General features: G+C 36.6%; 1 protein-coding gene across 2 annotated transcripts in view; it reads left to right on the forward strand.

Annotated features, from left to right (window-relative positions):
- The window catches only part of plekhg1 (pleckstrin homology and RhoGEF domain containing G1), a 47,671-nt gene that overhangs the window by 17,407 nt on the left and 12,722 nt on the right, over positions 1 to 17,542 (forward strand). For both annotated transcript variants that reach the window (XM_015369792.1, XM_015369791.1), the window contains exons 2-4: positions 1,418 to 1,959; positions 8,602 to 8,702; positions 11,802 to 11,871. In XM_015369792.1, the coding sequence (XP_015225278.1) occupies positions 1,567 to 1,959; positions 8,602 to 8,702; positions 11,802 to 11,871 (564 nt within the window). In that variant the 5' untranslated portion in view covers positions 1,418 to 1,566. The remainder of the gene's footprint in view (positions 1 to 1,417; positions 1,960 to 8,601; positions 8,703 to 11,801; positions 11,872 to 17,542) is intronic.

The following is a 17,542-nucleotide window of genomic DNA, read 5'->3' on the forward strand; positions in this document are numbered from 1 at the left end:
TGTTGTTTGAAAAGGGAGAGAGTGGGTATGGAGCTGGACCCTTTGAGCTTGTTCTTAGTTTCATGTTTCATGTTTTGAAGTTGAACCTGTGATCTGTCATTGCTTTGAAGTGAGAAAGGTGGAGGCTGAGTCTTACCTCACTGAAGGCTTCTGGATGTCACTGTTGCTAAAACATGGGAGATGCTGGTACACCATGGCTCCTTGCTTTGTTGAGGAACATGGTTGAGCTTCGGAAAACTTTATTAGGACCCTTTTTGTCAGAAAAGCTTAATTTTTTTATGTGAAGTCAGAATGACTGTGGGGCCCTGGGAGGCCAGTAACTGGCATTTAAAAACATTCCTACAAGTAGACACTGTTGTAAAAACGGTTGACTCCCATTTGAACGCAATGAAATAGAGCTTTCATTCATAACGTGAAGTGTGCATAGTTTGCAGTGTTCAAACAAATACACACTCACTTATGATTTGGTCTGATATGTTTGGTTTTTTTCAAGTTTGTTTACCTTGGTGGTTCTGTGACTACTTTCTGCTTTTATACCAGTTAAAGGAAATGAATAAATAATTTGGAGGAACTGAGCATAAATCTTTAAGTACATACAGTATATTACTTATACAGTTGGTATTCAATTAAACTGCTGTCAGTTGGATTATGTTCGGGAATAAGAGCGCTTAATAGATGGACTCTGTAAAAATGTAAAGTAGTACTTGCAACTGCAGACGAGAAGTCTTTTAGCATTCATGTTGTCTTCATTCCATTGAGATATTAAATTAGCATTTGACTTTTGAACATCAATATAAACATCAGAGTCAACATTATGATGCAATCTGTCTACTGTTGCACACGCAGGTGAAGTGAATCCTGCAAAGTCTATGACTCGATGCAATCATCTGGGTTTCCTTGGATAGAAAACTTTTAACCTTTCTCTCTGTGTGATTTGATTGAATTGTCTCTGCAAAATGCTTTGAGATCACATGTGCTGTGAATTAGCACTAAATAAATAAACTGATTTGAATTAGATTGGATGTATATGGAGACATGCATTTAAATTGCTCTTATGCATATATGTTGATGTTGATGATGATGATGATGATGATGATGATGACGACGACGACGACGACGACGACGACGACGACGACGACGACGATGATGATGATGATGATGATGATGATGATGATGATGATGATGATGACGATGATGATGATGATACTGTAATGGTTTTTGTTCGCCGTTTTCCATTCTGCGTAATACATTCAAAATGCCCTTCCATTTTGCTTAGTGATGCTTTGGCCTACTCTACCATTTAAAGTTCAATCAAATGTCCCACCAAAGCCTGCAACACTGTGTATGGTAAAGGAGATTGTTTGGTGTTTCACATTGACCTTATTAATGTTTATTTCTCTCTGTTGTTTTCCTTCAGACGATTATAGTTACCTGCCTGATGTGTTGCCTCCACTTCTTGAGATCCCGGACTCTAGCTCAGACCTGAGCTCCGTTGACAACCCCTCACGCTGCCTTCACAACCTGGCCCTCCGCCACGCCTCTTTGCGTTACTGCTCTGCCATCAGTATGGACTCCTCTCCTGACAGCACTGATCGACCCATCAGCTACAGCTCCACTTCTTCCTCCGCCTCCTCCAGGGACAGTCATTGCTCCTTGGGCAGCCGTTCTACTCTTGTTGCATCCCCTCAATGTAATCCCATCACCTCTGATCGGGATTCTGGGGCGATTCGGTTGGAACTGGTCCCAGCTAGACAGCTGGGGTGTGAAGATGAAGATGAGGGAAACAGTGGAGAGGGCAGGAGACAGACTGCAGTAGAACATTTACAGCCAAAGTTGAGCGCAGAGGTTGGAGAGAAGATAAACCCTATGCAAGGACCAAAGACATATGTGGACCGGGTGGTACAGGAGATACTGGATACAGAGAGAACCTACGTTCAGGACCTGCGCAGCATTGTAGAGGTAAATCACATTTCTTGTTTTGTTTTGCATAGCATAACACACATGTTAATTCAAAGTAATTTAGGCTAAAACAAATATAGCAAGGACAAGACACATTTAAAGCATGGGGCACATCTAAAGAACATCACTTCAAGTCACCTTATGAAAATAAATAATTCAAAGAATTTTACTGTCATTTTACACGTTTTAAAACATGAAATAGAATGCATTTTTTTTACGTTTGTACCTTTAACGAAAGCCAATTACCACAACAGAGTTTACATTGTATAAAAATAATCAAGATGAATATACATGAAATAAGTAAAGTGGGCACTATAAATAGAGAAAGCTAACAGTAAAGATTAAAGAACTGATAAGGCTTGAAGTAAAATTTCTTAACTATCTCTCAATGACTAGAAATATCTCAATGAGTCCAGAGCCCTATAGAAGGCTAGGATCATTTTGGCAGATCCTAACCATCCTTTTTGAGCAAAATTCTCTCTTTAAACATCAGGACAGAAAAGCAAAATGCAATATTGTAAGACGAACAGACTGAAAAAAAAATCTTTAACCTGGTCAGTTCCAGGTCCATGATGTAATTTGGCTTTTTTATGTGTTTTTCAATTGTTCTCTTTCACTCCTGTCTGAACAATAAATCTCCCCTTGGGGATAACACAATTTACCTGAATTTGACCTAGAGTAGCACTATAATAGCACAAGGCTGTTAGAACACAGCTATATACAACACCACACAAACTGTGCCATTTCTGAGCTGTGAGATGTTCTGCTAGTGGAAAGTTTAGATGATATGCTGTGTAATTAGGCAAAGTTTGGAGTTGATCCAAACTGCAGTAAAAGGATATTGTCTGTGAATGATTGTTGGTGTTGGGGTGTTTCAATTGGCAGCAAAGGCTACAAAAGTCCTCCAACGTTCGGTCTGATGGTCCTGCTCCTTGTGCTCTGTAGCCTCCTGCCTAAATGCAGGAGAAAACATTGTGTGGGGTAAAAAGGGAGGATCGTCTCCTGCAGTTTGAGTTATAAATGTTGCTTGTGGTGCATAGGCTGTATCCTACAGTCCTCTGCACAGCCTTTGCTTGCCAGTGCAGCATATTCTTCTCTACTGCAGAGTAACTCCTGTGCCAAATAGTGATCCAGGACAGAGGATGCTTTCCATCAAATATCTGATCTGAAATGGTTTGACGCTGGCTAAGCATTGATTTTGAAGCTAGGCCATATGTTTTTGAAAGTTAAACTCTTCTGTCTCCCCCGCTGTTTAGAGTTGGCTTATCTCTTTTGACATATATGGCCTCCTTAACTCCTCTCTTCTCTGACCTAAAATTGTAAGTCCTGAGAACTTTGATCTGTTGAACCATATGTCTGTGGAGAGGCTGATATATTCCCAATATAGACCTCTTGGAATTCCTCATTGCACTGAGCTGCATACAGTGCATATTCTTTTAAGAGGGACTGAAACTATCCTTTTAGTTTTGTTTTTTTGTTTGTTTTTTTGTCCACTTGAGTTACTCTGCTTGTTGCCTTCCCGGAATCTTTACGGTCACCAGATTCAGCCCAGTTATAAGACACCATGCACCTTTGTCCTGGATACACTTGCAAACATTTGTTGTAGGTGTACACACTCAAGCAAATTGACTCATTTAGTGCTGTTGCTTTGAACTGCAAGAATATATATCGCCTCAAGTCTGAGCTTAAGTGTCTTTGTTAAGTGCAGTGGTTTGCATCAAAGCTTGCATGGTTTTCCTCTACCTTTTCTATCTTTCAAAACGTAGTGCTCAGATTTCTTTTGTAATCACCATTCCAGTAATGCAGATTTCAGACTTAAACTGTCCAGTTCCAACATTTTTTGATTGTTCACTGTTGGCGAAAATAAATTTTTATAGCTCTAGCTCTCATTTTAACAGTAGCATTCTTCATGTCTCTTATCCATGAAGGCCCAATATGTGATGTAAATCATTAATGAATAAAGTAATTAATAAATTAATAATTGTATTACAAACAATCCAGTAAAATTTCAAAATTAACACAAACAAACATGTATAACTGACTTATCTTTACATTACAGGTATAAGTAGTGCTTATAATTGAAAAGGGGTATGAAGAAGTAAACCTTGTTTAATCATAACTTTCTCCTTTCATTTGATTCTTAACACCAATAGTCTTCCTGACTCCTATTATTTTTATGGGTCCATATTGCTCCATTAACTGAGCAAAAAAATACATTTATGCACATATAGATATACATATATACATTCAAACTTACCTATACACATCTTAATTCATGCAAGCCTTACCTGTAGACCAGATGACAGAGATCATATACGTAGAGTTTGTATATGTAGAGTTTGAGCTTTTTCTTAAAGAGTCTCAATATTCAAGCATGACAACTGAATATCCCCCATTTTCACACATTTTTACCAGCTACTTAAATAGCTCTTCAACCACTCTAGAACCTCTTCAACATACACCCTAATTCTTTAGTTTCCTGAATAATATATTGGGATCAACTTTGTCAAATACTTTCTTTTGGGAAAATAAACAGACAGATTGCAAACTTCTCTTTATCTATGAGGCTGGTGACTTCCTCTGTTTGTTCCAGGATTGTCACAGCTGTGGATCTCTGTGATCTAAAACCATACTGACTTTCAGAGAATTGTTATCAATTAATTTCTTCTATGATGAGCACAAATTAAAATTTTTAATGAAGCATTTCTTTTTTTAATCTTAGACAACTGTGGAAGTAGAGAAACGGGACTATAATTTTTGAATTGGTGTCTATCTACTTGTTTTTTATAACAGAGTGATTTTTGCAGTTTTTATTTGTACAAAATTATTTGTCAATTGTAGCAATAATTGCCGTCTACTCTCAGTCAGTAAATGACTTAGAGTAGCCATGTCAAGTGATCGAGCTGCGTTCCTGATCTGTTTTTTTCTAAACGTTTTCTAAAAGAAAACAGCTGTTTTTTAATGGGGTGAGAATGCATACAGTCACACTTTCACATTATAAGACTTTAGAAGGCAGACACATGCAGACAACACCCCTTTAAACATAAAAAATATGTATACATCATATGGCATTTTGTTCTAGCCTGTTACTGTATATAATGTTCCAGTATTATAACAAAACGTATAGGTCCAAAGACCACCTATAGCCTTTAGTTGACCAGACCACCCAGTAGTTGCTTTTGAATGGTATAGTAGCAAATTCTTCACTAGAGCTGTCTTCATTTAGTAGCAAAGGGGAAAACAAGGCGCACAGAGACACTCTTACACACACATTTCAAACTGCCCTGTGTGAGTTGTCCTGCAGCCCGTGTTTCACTAATCCCTCTGCCCAAAATGCTTCCTGCAAAGGAAGAGGGTGTGACAGCCTCGACACAAATATTTACTCAGGCACCCCTGCATTCACCTGTGTATCATCTGTCAGCGCCACTCTTTTTCCTTGTTGTTGTTGGCTATTTTGCTTTTCTCTATATTTATTTGCACACATTTTCCTGCTTTCAGAATATATTGTTGGAATTTATGCAAATATACTGTGTCTTTGGTCTCTCGCTGCCCTGTGCATAACTACCCTGTTCTTGGCTCAACCATTATGTAACCAGACCATCACCAACAAGTAAAGTTGTAGAAAGATCATTGGGAAATTCTTTTCAGACTTGGATTGCGATATTTAAATTTAATTTAGGAAGTATTTCTTAAAAAATATCCATGGAGCACTCCAATGTGCGCACTCCATCGTTTGGAGTAATGGCTTCCTACTGTGGGGCAGTGTTATGTTTAGTTTAGCAAAAGACTATCTTAAGGTTAATGGTTAATACATGAAAGAGTCAGGTTTGTACTTGTTATGTCTGATGCTCAGAAGAGGGTGTGAACCTTCAGGTGTGTGCATGTGCTGATCTGATTGTTAACCTTTGGCAAGATTGCTGAAGCAGGGAACGATGACATGAGCAGGTCAGGCCAGGTCAGATCCCTAACCCTGTGGCTAATAAAGTATCACCTTACATAGTACTGCTTGGAGCTAAAAAAATTTTAGTATGACCTGCTAACACAACCCTTAAAATAACCGCCATCTTGCCTGTGGGTAGATTTCCAATGTTTCTTAACTCAAACCCTTGGAGCATGACATGTTTATTTTGTCAGGATCGACACAATGAGTCTCCAGCACTATTACATAAAGTTTATTCTATTAGTTTATGTGGAAACAATCAAGTGGGCTCTATATCATGGTTCATATGTTGACTTCTTCTGAAAGGTTGTTAAAGTCTGGGGGTTACCATTGGAAATCAAGGGTCACTTATTGGGTTTGCCAACCAAACTTGCTTACTATGCATTTGAATGGTGCCTATGAGTTAACATTTTTGTTTTTTTTCATTGAAAGATAGATAATTAAATAGAATGAGTGTTGATGGTGGAATCTCATTTGGAGAGTTAGAGTTCTCTGAACCGTCTCCCACTCTAGACCAGATAATGTCACAATTTATATTAAAAAAAATGGTCTTTTACACTTTTCACAGTTTTCATCACAATAATGACTCCATATGTTAATAAGTCTATGATTTTGTGCTGGAATAGCACAATATTATTCTCATTGTTTATTCACCAATTATTAAATGATTCATAGAAATTGTGTTTGATTTTCTTTTTCTTTTTATTAAGACTCTAAAATCATTACTCCTGGCTCTTTTTTGATGTTTTTGCAAAGTATATCTAAGGCCACAAGCTCATTAAAATAAGCAAGTAAACAGTGTGATACCAGTGCATTCAGTATAGGTGATTAAGAGTTGGAATTTTAATGGCAAATCAAACTTCAAGCTGAGAAACTCTCACAAAGCAACTTTGGCTAATGTTTTTTTTTTTTTTGTATTCTGGCATTTTATAAACTTATTTTGAGTATGTAAGCATAAAACTAACTTTTCTTCTCATTTTATGAAAAAAAAGTCCTTTCAAAAACGATTGTTAACTAATAAAATATATGTTTTTTATTTCAGTTACCAAAAACAGTTTCCATTTGAAAAAACTGTGCAAAATACACAAAGGGTTTTGACTCCAATAGTACTTTCCAATAGGACTGAAAAAGCATTTATCCCAAAGACAAGGTTCATGAATCTGTGACAATGTTAAGTAGGGATTCTGTTGGTTTTATCCTTTCACCTCAGCAAAAAAAAAAAAAAAAACAGTGAAAGCCCTAATGTCCAGGGCTAATCTGCTCATAATGTTAACGAACAAAAGAACTGCACATTACACACAAACTAAACCATCAGAATAGAAGAAAGTCAACAGACCAAAGAGAAGGAAAGGGGACACTCCCTTACGTTTCTTCATCTTTGTATCCTATTAAGGTAAATGTTTGAGATGAAATGATTACTGCGTTTTTTTATGCAGTTTCAAAACTGCTTTGTTTTTCGTTTTTTCCTCACTGTTTTAACATTTGCAGGGTAGTTTCAGACTGGGTCTGGTTTCAAAACTGGTATGTAGTTGATATCTATTGTGCATCCAACCGAGCGTATCATTTAAATCACCTGTATGTCGGTGTTTGACCTGTAACTGTAACATGTTGTTTGGGATGAACTCAGACCTGCAGTAACAGATATCATCAAAGCTCTGACTCAGAGACATTTTAGAGACACAGAATAGAAGTGCACAGAAGGTTACTCTGAATATATCTGAGCTATATAACTAATTTATGTTTTTACACTAGTGATCAATGCTAATTCATATTAGTTTAGTTTATTAAACAATTTGTATTAGTTAGTGTATTTCCTAACAATACCATCTCTTTTTTACTGTTTACTCTGCAACAAGAAGTCCTCATTTAGGAGATCCAAGATTATAGTATGTTGCAAAGATTATGCTTCTAAAGAAATATTATTACCACAAATAAATTCTAATGTATAAATAAGATTAACTAAAATAGATATTTATTATTTGTGGGATTACAATAAGTCCAAAAGTCCAAATGCAGCTTGGGTAGAAACATGTCTGCCTGTTTTTTTCCCCCCATGTTTCACTTTCTGCATGCAGGGCAGACAAAGGCCTGAGGTCTTTGTCTAAGCATCATCCACACAAATATCATCACATCAGTAACGGATGGGATTTAGGCACTGATAAGGTGTGCTGAGTGAAAACTGTCCAAACTTACATGTACCTGTTTGTTTTCAATGGACTTTTGTTAAACCTGTCTTTCAAAGCTAAAGACTCATTTGTAGCAACATAATAGCCCCCAATATCTCTTTATCAGAGTGTTTACACAAAACCAAACAATTTCGACTTTAAAAGAGTCTAACTGATGAATCATAAAGCTTTCCCAGGGTTCATTTGGATTAAATCTTTATTTTGAAGTTTGATATGAGAATAGATGAAATGCTGTCCCAAAAGGTTGGATTTTCTCAGGATTAACAAAGTGAGGGGGACATTCAAGAGTGATCAAATCTAAATTGAGGCGTTATTACCTCAGTATCTGTAATTGTAGAACATTTTGGAGCACACTTCACATTACTAAGAGAGAATTTTAACATGTTTATTTTGATTATGTCATATGTTCCAAAGCAGTGCAAAGCAGGATTTAAAACCCGAAAAATTAAGTCAGGAAATATGAGCCTTGGTGTTTATAGTCTCTTTTCAAACTCTTCTCTGTCTTTGTCTCTGCAGGACTACTTGGAGTGCATCAGCAACCAGTCTCGACTGGCCCTGAGCTCAGAGGATAAAGGCTCACTGTTTGGCAACATCCGGGACATCTACCACTTTAACAGGTACTGTTCACCACAGAAGCTGGACAGATTCACCTTAAAAAAGAAGTAGCAAAATGATCGGTTGCCCTGCATCTTGTGTTTCTAGGGTCTTCAGTGACACCTTTGTTGACAGAGTTTGCAACAACAAATTTTTTGTTATCTGAGAAGAAAAACTTTTTGCCCTCTATTTATTTTGACAAGCCGATAACTATCCAGAAATAATACTAGTTTACAGTGACTGTCCATTAAAAATTGTGTTTAATGATTAATTGACTAAAACTGTGCCAGCTACAGTGTTGTACATCTATGTTCTGTATGTTATGTTTGAAAAAGGCAAGTGTGAAGCACTAGAAAATCAGACAAACTGATATTCAACTGGGGAAAGCGTTACATTTTAAAATGCTTATTTAAAATATAGATCAAGCTCTGATTCAGGCAGACAAAAAAACGCAGGCAAGGCTAAAAGCAGACAGACTGACAAGGCTGAGGCTTGTAAGGCAGGCCGACAGAGGCAAAGGCCTTGGCAAGTTTTGTGGACGGGAAAACAGTCTACTGCGTTGTCTTTAAACAAAGGAAAGATGAGATGGCCAACAAGGGTGAGGAGAGAGGCATGAAAATACAAGACAAGAACTTGGTCGTGATCAGGCAAGAGCTGTGTAGTACTGTTCGAGATGTTTGTTTAACAAGTAAAGAGAGTGGGAAAGTGATGTCTGACCAGTGTTGTTTTTGACAGTCATCTTAGATTTAGTTTAACTCTTCTGGACGAAAAAATATTATTAGTCTTAGTTGAATTTTAGTCATTAGGTGATAGTTTTAGTCGGTTTTAGTCGACTGAATTTGGTTTCAGTCAGTTTTATGCTGCAAAAAAAGTTAACCTTTATAATTTCAAATAACAACCAAATTCTTTACCAGATGGACAGCTCTTGCCTAGATACTACAGTTGCTGGGTATAGAATGCTGCCGTGCAGTCCATCATTGCTGTTGGGTAGAAAACTTGGATTTATAGAATTCAAATAAACTTTTCATGAATTAATGCCCTACTTTATAAAAAAAATTGTCTGACAAAAGCTGTTAATAATACCGTTTACCCATAACCCCATACTGCTCCCAGGGCGCCGCACTATGGCAGCCCACTTGTTTCCTAAGGGGATGGGTTAAATGCAGAGAGTTCATTTTGTTGCTCTGATCTTGTGACAGTGTAATGACAATAAAACGCTGGAAAGAAAAAGAAATTCTCAGTGTTCGGCGAGCAATACCACATAATTCCGGATAATTTTCTCACCTGCCACTCCTGTCATGGTCCATCTGTGTTCATGCAGAATGTGTGCCGCTGCACCCCAGGTGAATGGCGTGACCAAACAAGACACAGCTGCATGGCTGATACTGCTTAGCTTGTCTAAAAGATTACAGTCTGATGACCCACTAATTTTTATTTAGTCTCGCCTCGTTGACAAAAACTCAAACCCACAACTAGTCATGTTTAAGTCATCAAAGGTCTACGTTTAGCATGTCAATTTTCGCTATCCTCATGAAAAAAGGAGAGTCAACAAAATTATTTCGTCATCGCTGACGAAATCAAAGCTGTGTCTGACTGTCTGAAAACTGTCAAACTGTATTAACCAAAAGTGCCTCAAATATTGAAAAGCTGCAAATATTTTTCTTTTTTGTAGAATCTTTGTTTTCAAATAGTTTGAAAGGTTCTTTAAGTGTCTTGTAAAAAAGTGTATGTTGCATTAATTTGTACATGTGCGAACCTGCATGAAATAAACCAAAAATATTAGCATTTTTAATTTTATTTATTGACACCAGTTTAATCTCACACATTGTGTTTCCCATGTATAAGAAAATCTCAGATAGGTTTTTCAAAGTGAGTGTTTGAGTAAATTTCATGCATTATACCATTTTAAATCATTTAAAATTTTCATCTTTACTGCCACATATTCAGTAATAGGTTTTCTAATTTTACCAATGATATATGGAAGCATATACAGTTGAACCTAAAAGTTTAAGGTAAAGGGACACAATAACCGTTTTATGATCATCATTTGGTTTTTAAAAAAAACTACTCTTTTTCTGATTTAGCTCTTCAATTTTCACTTTTCATTTCATTGATTCCTCCAAAATCAAGTAGATGCGGCACAGATACTGATAACACGGATTTGTAATTGAAAAGGTTTGGGTTTATAGGAGGCAAATAAATGCATCCTAGCATATCACTAAAAAATACAACCATAAAATCAGTAAAGGAATTCAGAAGAATTTTTTGAAAATTTCCATGTATCTTAGCTTCCTCAGGTTTTCAATTAATTACACACAATTAAAACAAACATGAAATTAAAATTGTTCAAGAAGGAAGTGGTCATGGAGATGTTTTTTGTTTGACATGAACTCATGAAGTTGCCTATCCTTAAACATAATACTAGCTAAAACAGGTAACATCATCACAAGGACAGACTGAAACAACAACTCACGCAGTCTTCTCAACTGCATTTATAGATGTTATGAGACACCTGTTGGGGACTGAGATGACAGTTAACTTTTGGAAACCTTTTCTCTCTGACTCCAAAAATAATGTCCAGCTACCAGAGAATCTGGGCTGAGGTGCTCGCTGGTTTCTAAGTATAGCTTTCCATCAGCAGTCAGGTGTGTTTACTATTTTTTTAGTGTTGTTGTATATCTGTTATTTCTAAATTCAGAAAATGTGGAAAGTCGAGCATCACCCACGGTGGTCTGGAAACACAACCTTTTGCTCCCACCCATTCATTTCTTGGCATCTGCACACAGACAGACTGGCCTGTAAAAGGAGGAATTAAAGGAGCTTCAAGCGGTCATGATGACCTCATGCTTTAGCCACAAAACAATAACCCCAGCAGCCGCCCGTTTTCCTCAGTGTGCAGCAATACACCCATGAAGGGCTACACATGGGAGCCAGCTGTATAAATACATGAAAGTTTCTTATTTGTTTAATATACAGGGCCCTAAGAACAACTTATTGTGCTCTTATTCCTGAAATTCACAGCAACTGTTTAGCAGTTTAAAGTTTATGGAATAAGTTTATGGGATAAGATCAGTGTGCACAGTTCATACCTGTTTTGTTGACTTCTCCATCATCTGTTTCAGGGACCTTCTTCATGAGCTGGAGAAGTGCAATGCAGATCTAGTGGCCATTGCAGAGTGCTTTGTATGTAAGGTAAATATATGCAACTTCCTCTTTTTTAATTACATTAATTCATAGAAGCTTAGTAATTATATTTTTCATAAAGTAATTTTGCATCTTAGAGAGCTTATAAGCTCTGATAGTGTAGCCCTGGTCTTAAGTTAAAGTTTTTAACTGTTAAGCTTTTTTTTGTTTGTTTGTTTTTGATAGATACCTGCAAATACTACTGGTTTCACTGTATTTTTTTTTACATAAGCACACATTCAGATAAAAATATGAAATTACAGAAAATTCCAAATACTAAGGAGCTTGGGGGGTTTTAATTGGAGGTAAGTCATTGTTTATAGAACAATTCATCCGACAGTTTCAGATGAATTGTAGCCAGTGCTCAAAATGCATTTATGGTCTTTTTGAAAAGGGAAATAAAAGTTCCGCTTATCTTAACAATTAAACTTTAAGAGCCCTGTTTTTGTGTGGTTTAAACGTTCTTCCACACCCACTTTTCATTTTTCTAGATCCCACAGAAATTATTGCATGATCATGTCCCTTGATAATGTGTTGCATTCCAGCACTTCCTACTAAACATATTACATTCCCTCCCTACCATATTGCAATCACCCCCACAACCACAGAGCCACTGTCTGACCAAATTCAAAAAAGAGAAACACCCATTCATCATCCAGACTCCCAAAATACAGCAGCTGGTGTTGCGACACTTGGTGCTTATTACAGCCCCACGCCATTTGTTTGGGATAAGAGGCTGAAATCTGTAAACAAACAAGCACACAACCCTTCTGTATCTTGTCAGCTACCAGTTAGCGCTTTAAGAAATCGCAAAATAGAATTTTTTTTCCGCTTTAAAAAGATGTGGCAATGTTTCAGGCCTCTTCTTGCTGGACCTGGTATGAGTCACACTCAATTAAAAATTTCTTTTTTGTCGGCTGTCGCAATGTAGGTAATTAAAACAAGACAATATAGTTGTGGTGTTAAGAGTTGCTTCATGCAGTAGATATATTGGATGAGGGAGAGATGAAAGAATGTCTCCACCCTTTTCAAATCAGCCTGATGTTGTAAAGCATGTAAAATATCTAAAATCATTTAGCTGGCATGGCTCTCATAAGTTGCTGATTTAAAGATATTGTGATATTCTAACCCTAACCCATTTGCTGTTCTCATAGCTCATGCAAGCTTACTGTGTTCAAACGTCCACCCTAACCCCTAAATCCCTCAATCACCATATAGAGCGGGGAATATATAGTGGACTTTGTAGTGAACTCGGTTAACTTACCATTCAGACAGACGATCACTGCCTTTTGCTACCCGTTGGTCACGTAACTGTTCTTCGACTGCACGGTGCCTGCACCATCTTTGTTATCAGTCGCCGCTGTCGGGTAGCGGCAGCCTCTGGCAACACCAGGCCAAACAGCAATCCCATAATGCTCTCCATGCAAAATATTCCAGATTATATCTGCCTCATCTGAGGCCTTTCTTTTCTTCTCATACACTTTGTAGACACTTTTTCTCTTACTACCATCGGCCATTTCCAAAGAACCGCAGAGAGAAAGGTTAGCTTCAATGACTGTCTTAAACCATAGCTCACCACACATATACACCTGCGCCTGCGCAGAAAAAGATAGCTAACTAGGGACGAGCATGCAGATACGTAAATATATCAAGATAATGAATAACAATTAGGAGGACCACTAATTTAGATGATGCACCCGGAAATAAAAGATTTTCCTCTGTACTTTTAATAAGTTTTCCTTTTTACCTTGCTTTATCATTTTTGTTTAAATTACATATGTTCGTATAAAGCATGTTCCTCAAATAAAGTTTTCTTAGGGGTTAGATTTGATCATTAGGTTAGGTTATTTAGTGTTTTTCAAAAGGAAGGTCAATTTTTCCCTAGCATGTATTTAAACCATAGTTCCCTACATTTAATAGCACACTAACACAAAAAAAATCACAAAGTAAGAACAAAGCACTTGGAAAAAATATAGCAAACTAGATAACTTAAACTCATAAATGCTGTTTAACCTTCATCAAAATGTATTGCTTAAATTATATACAGGTGTTTTTGTAATCCATATCTTAGTCATTTGAAATGTTTATTTTGGAAGCAGCACCTGAAAACTCTCTCTTTCTTTATTTTCTTCTTTTTTGTTTGATATGGAACAATGACTTGGCTTTACAAATATATATTATCATTTCCTGGAAGTAATGATCCTCACTTGAAAAACATGAATTTTTCATCGGTAAGCTCAATAATTTCTTTTCATCCAGCCTTTCATTGAATCATAGTTTTTTAACCCTGTGTCGTTTGCCGGTTGCACTTTTACATTAACATCTCTACAAAGTTAAGGAAAGCTTTAGCATTTAGTCTTAAAAACCCTGGATATTTCCCTGAAAAATATAAAATTTAGACCAGAAAATTAAGCATGATAAATTGTATTGGACTAGTAATCTTCTTGTAACTCTGCTTGTACGGACATGTCATTTTTTATCAGGAAAAAAACGGTATTAGCTATTGCAACCACTGACCGTCTCCAGCGTTGCGTGGCAATTTCGAGCTGCCCTTCTCCATGTGTGTGCCTCCATATATTATTCCAGACTGATGTCTAGTGACAGACTTTTCTTTTATTATGTAAAGGTAGTTTAGCAATGCTTGCTAAGACCCAGAAAGCAAACATATATAGATGTATCTTAGAGTTACAAGAGTAAAGAATCACAGGCAAGCATATAAAAAAAGAAAAAAAAAGAAATGAATGTCGTCGTAAATCTTCACCAAATAATTGTCTTTTTATCATTATGTTCTTTACTTTTTCACCCTCCTTGCTTTGCCCTGCAGCGAGAAAGCCTTTTAAAGGGTTGCATGGGCTGCTACACACTGATTGACAAAAAGAACAATTACAGAAGGAGCTAAAGCATTTTTTTTATTATTATTAATTTACAATGTTCAATGCCTACCTGCTGACTCACTTTGATAGGTCTGTTCTTGGGAAATCATTGCTCCGGCAAAACCTTGGACTTTATTACTTTGTTATTAAAGTGATGAGTGGGCTGTAAACCAGCATGACGTTTTTTTTTTTTGTAATGATTACTGGCTGCAGCTCCAACAAGTCAAACTCCCTCCATATAATTTGTGTCTTTATAGTGCAGAGGAAGATGTCTCTTTTTCCACATATTCATATACCAGCTGCACACAAGTTTTCAGAACTCTAACTTGAAGATTTAGCATGTGGTGATTATATGATTTACCATAGCTAGTATATATTTCGAAAAAATAGTGTGTTACAGATGTGAGTTATTCTAAGGTCTGATGGTAAAATGGTTAGGTTCAAAGAGTCTCTGCAAATGTGTATGCTTTGCATCTCGGTGTCTGCATGCATGCAAGCTTTGCAGAATATGTTTCCATAGGGCTACTTATGCACTTTGTGGTCTGGTGCTTTTAGCTTCAAAGAGATATTAAGAGTGTGTGCTGGGGAGTTTTTGTCATCAGAAATCGATGGTGGCACATCTGGTTGTGTTTAGGACTGGTCTGTGGCAGCAGCAAGCTGGAGACAATGAGGAGGAGGGGAATGAAGGAGCTCTGCTTTTCAATTTAGGAAGGTTCCCACGGATAACCTCAGGCTAACACTTCAGAAGTTTTTTTTTGTGTATTTTTGTCCTACACGTTGTTTATATCATTTGATTTGGATAAATTAGAGATGAAACTCAAGCTTTTTCACACAGCTGTTGTCTGCAAAATGTAATTTACGATGGCTTAGATGTTCATAACTGTGTCAGAGTTTGCTTTGTAAGGGTGCATGTGTACATTGGCTCCAACTTTCCTCTGTCATCTGCCCTGTGTTTAAATTTATTCTAATTCCTGAAATCCTGCATTCTGCTCCTTCCTCTGTTCAGTGCACACACACAAGAACTAACAGAGTTAGCACTGACTGTTAGTTTTGCAAGAGAGAAAATAAATATACACTCAAAGCCTCAAAGAAGACATGGGCAGAGAGTTGTGTTGCATAAACAGAAATAAAGTAACATCTTGGCTGGTGTTAGGATGAGACCCAAAGATCTATTTTTCAAATATGAGAAAGTCACGCTGCCCCTTTTGATGTCTTTGATGCTCACGGAGGTATGCAAGATGGGAAGATGTATCAGTTAAAGGGGCGGTGATGAGGAATGAGGGGCAATTTAATCCGCCCGCTCAGAGCTGTTGGTATAAACTTAGAATTAAAGGCTGGAAGTTCTGCTAATCATAAGCTGTAAGGACAATTTCAGTTAGGGTGAGTGAGCAGAGGAGAGTGAAGGCCTTGTATGGAGGCTCAGACTGGGCAGGGCAGCAATTATGAAATAGAAAACTAGTCATCAAAGCTGAAACTAGCTAAATATAATGTAAAATTAGTCATGAACAGGACAGAATTATATACATACATCTTGTTTAGAAGCTTAGTAACATACATTGTTTGAGTCTTTGTTTACCGGGTGTATATGTTTTCCAATATAGTTTGGAGTCGCAGTGTTTAATGTCTAAAAACAGTTATTTTATTCAGTACAAAGGTGAGAAGAATATCCAATTTCTCTTTTCCAGTCTTTGAAAACTTTTCGTAATTTTATTCTATTTGATTTATGAGCAAAGAAAAAATAAAATAAAAAGAAATCGATGCACTGATATTTTACAGTAGCTCCAGCACCTTATATTAGCAATTAGAGGAATCAGCTTTGGTTGCTAGAAAATAAAATCACCCCTACATAAGCACTGAGGAATAAAGTAAGGAAAAAGAACGGCTTTTATGTGTTCAGCCTTTCTGATATTTTTTGAAAGTTCTGCACTAAAGCTTTCTGAAGAGCAGTAATGCTTTTACATGTGATAAAAAAATATCTTTTATTTTTTTTATATTTGCTTCTTCTGTCTCTTTGTTCCCTCTGACTTCATTTTAAACATCATTGACACTGAAATAGTTTACCTTGAATTTTCTTTGTTCAGTAACAGCATCCACCTAGCAGGGCCTGGAAGACGTTTGTTTTTGATATAATTCTGTTCACCATCAAAGTTACATCACTAAAATGATGGTGGAAAACTGACCCTTTAACTACAAAATAGTAATATTGATTCAATACCAAAATCTGTATATCGATCATTGATCCTCATCCATTAAACAATGGCAAGCAAGGCAAACCCTTTATATTGATTTTAAACTTGTCTTATGTTTTTAAATGCTCTTGATTTTTTTAAGTGTTTTAACTCAAATCTCCGTAAAAATGAAAATATGTATTTTGCTAACCACTGCATTAAAATGTGGTCAATTGTGACATTAAGTACTGCATATCAGACAACAATACAGGAGTAATTGAAGCAAATAGTTTTCAAAGTGATGGCTGTTAGGAGACACTAGTGTTTTTTTTAAATATAGTATTAATATTACTTTAAATATGAGATGTTTTAGTCAGTATTATAAAATATAACTTATAAGATTTTTACAAGAAAACTAACAAAAATTGGGTATTTAATCTAAACTTTAATGTGTTTTCTCTAATTTTGAAAAACAGAATATTACACCTTTGTTTAAATACCTTTTTTTTTCCCTATTGAAACAACCTACTTGCGTGAGTCTAGCTTTTCAACCTATAAGGTATTTAAAACAAAACAAATCACATCTGTAAGTGATCAATGATAGATATCTGTCCCTGATAGACATAAATCCCAGCGCTC

Source organism: Cyprinodon variegatus, unplaced genomic scaffold, assembly GCF_000732505.1.
Source record: "Cyprinodon variegatus isolate N-32 unplaced genomic scaffold, C_variegatus-1.0 Scaffold38, whole genome shotgun sequence".
Taxonomy (NCBI): Eukaryota; Metazoa; Chordata; class Actinopteri; order Cyprinodontiformes; family Cyprinodontidae; genus Cyprinodon; species Cyprinodon variegatus.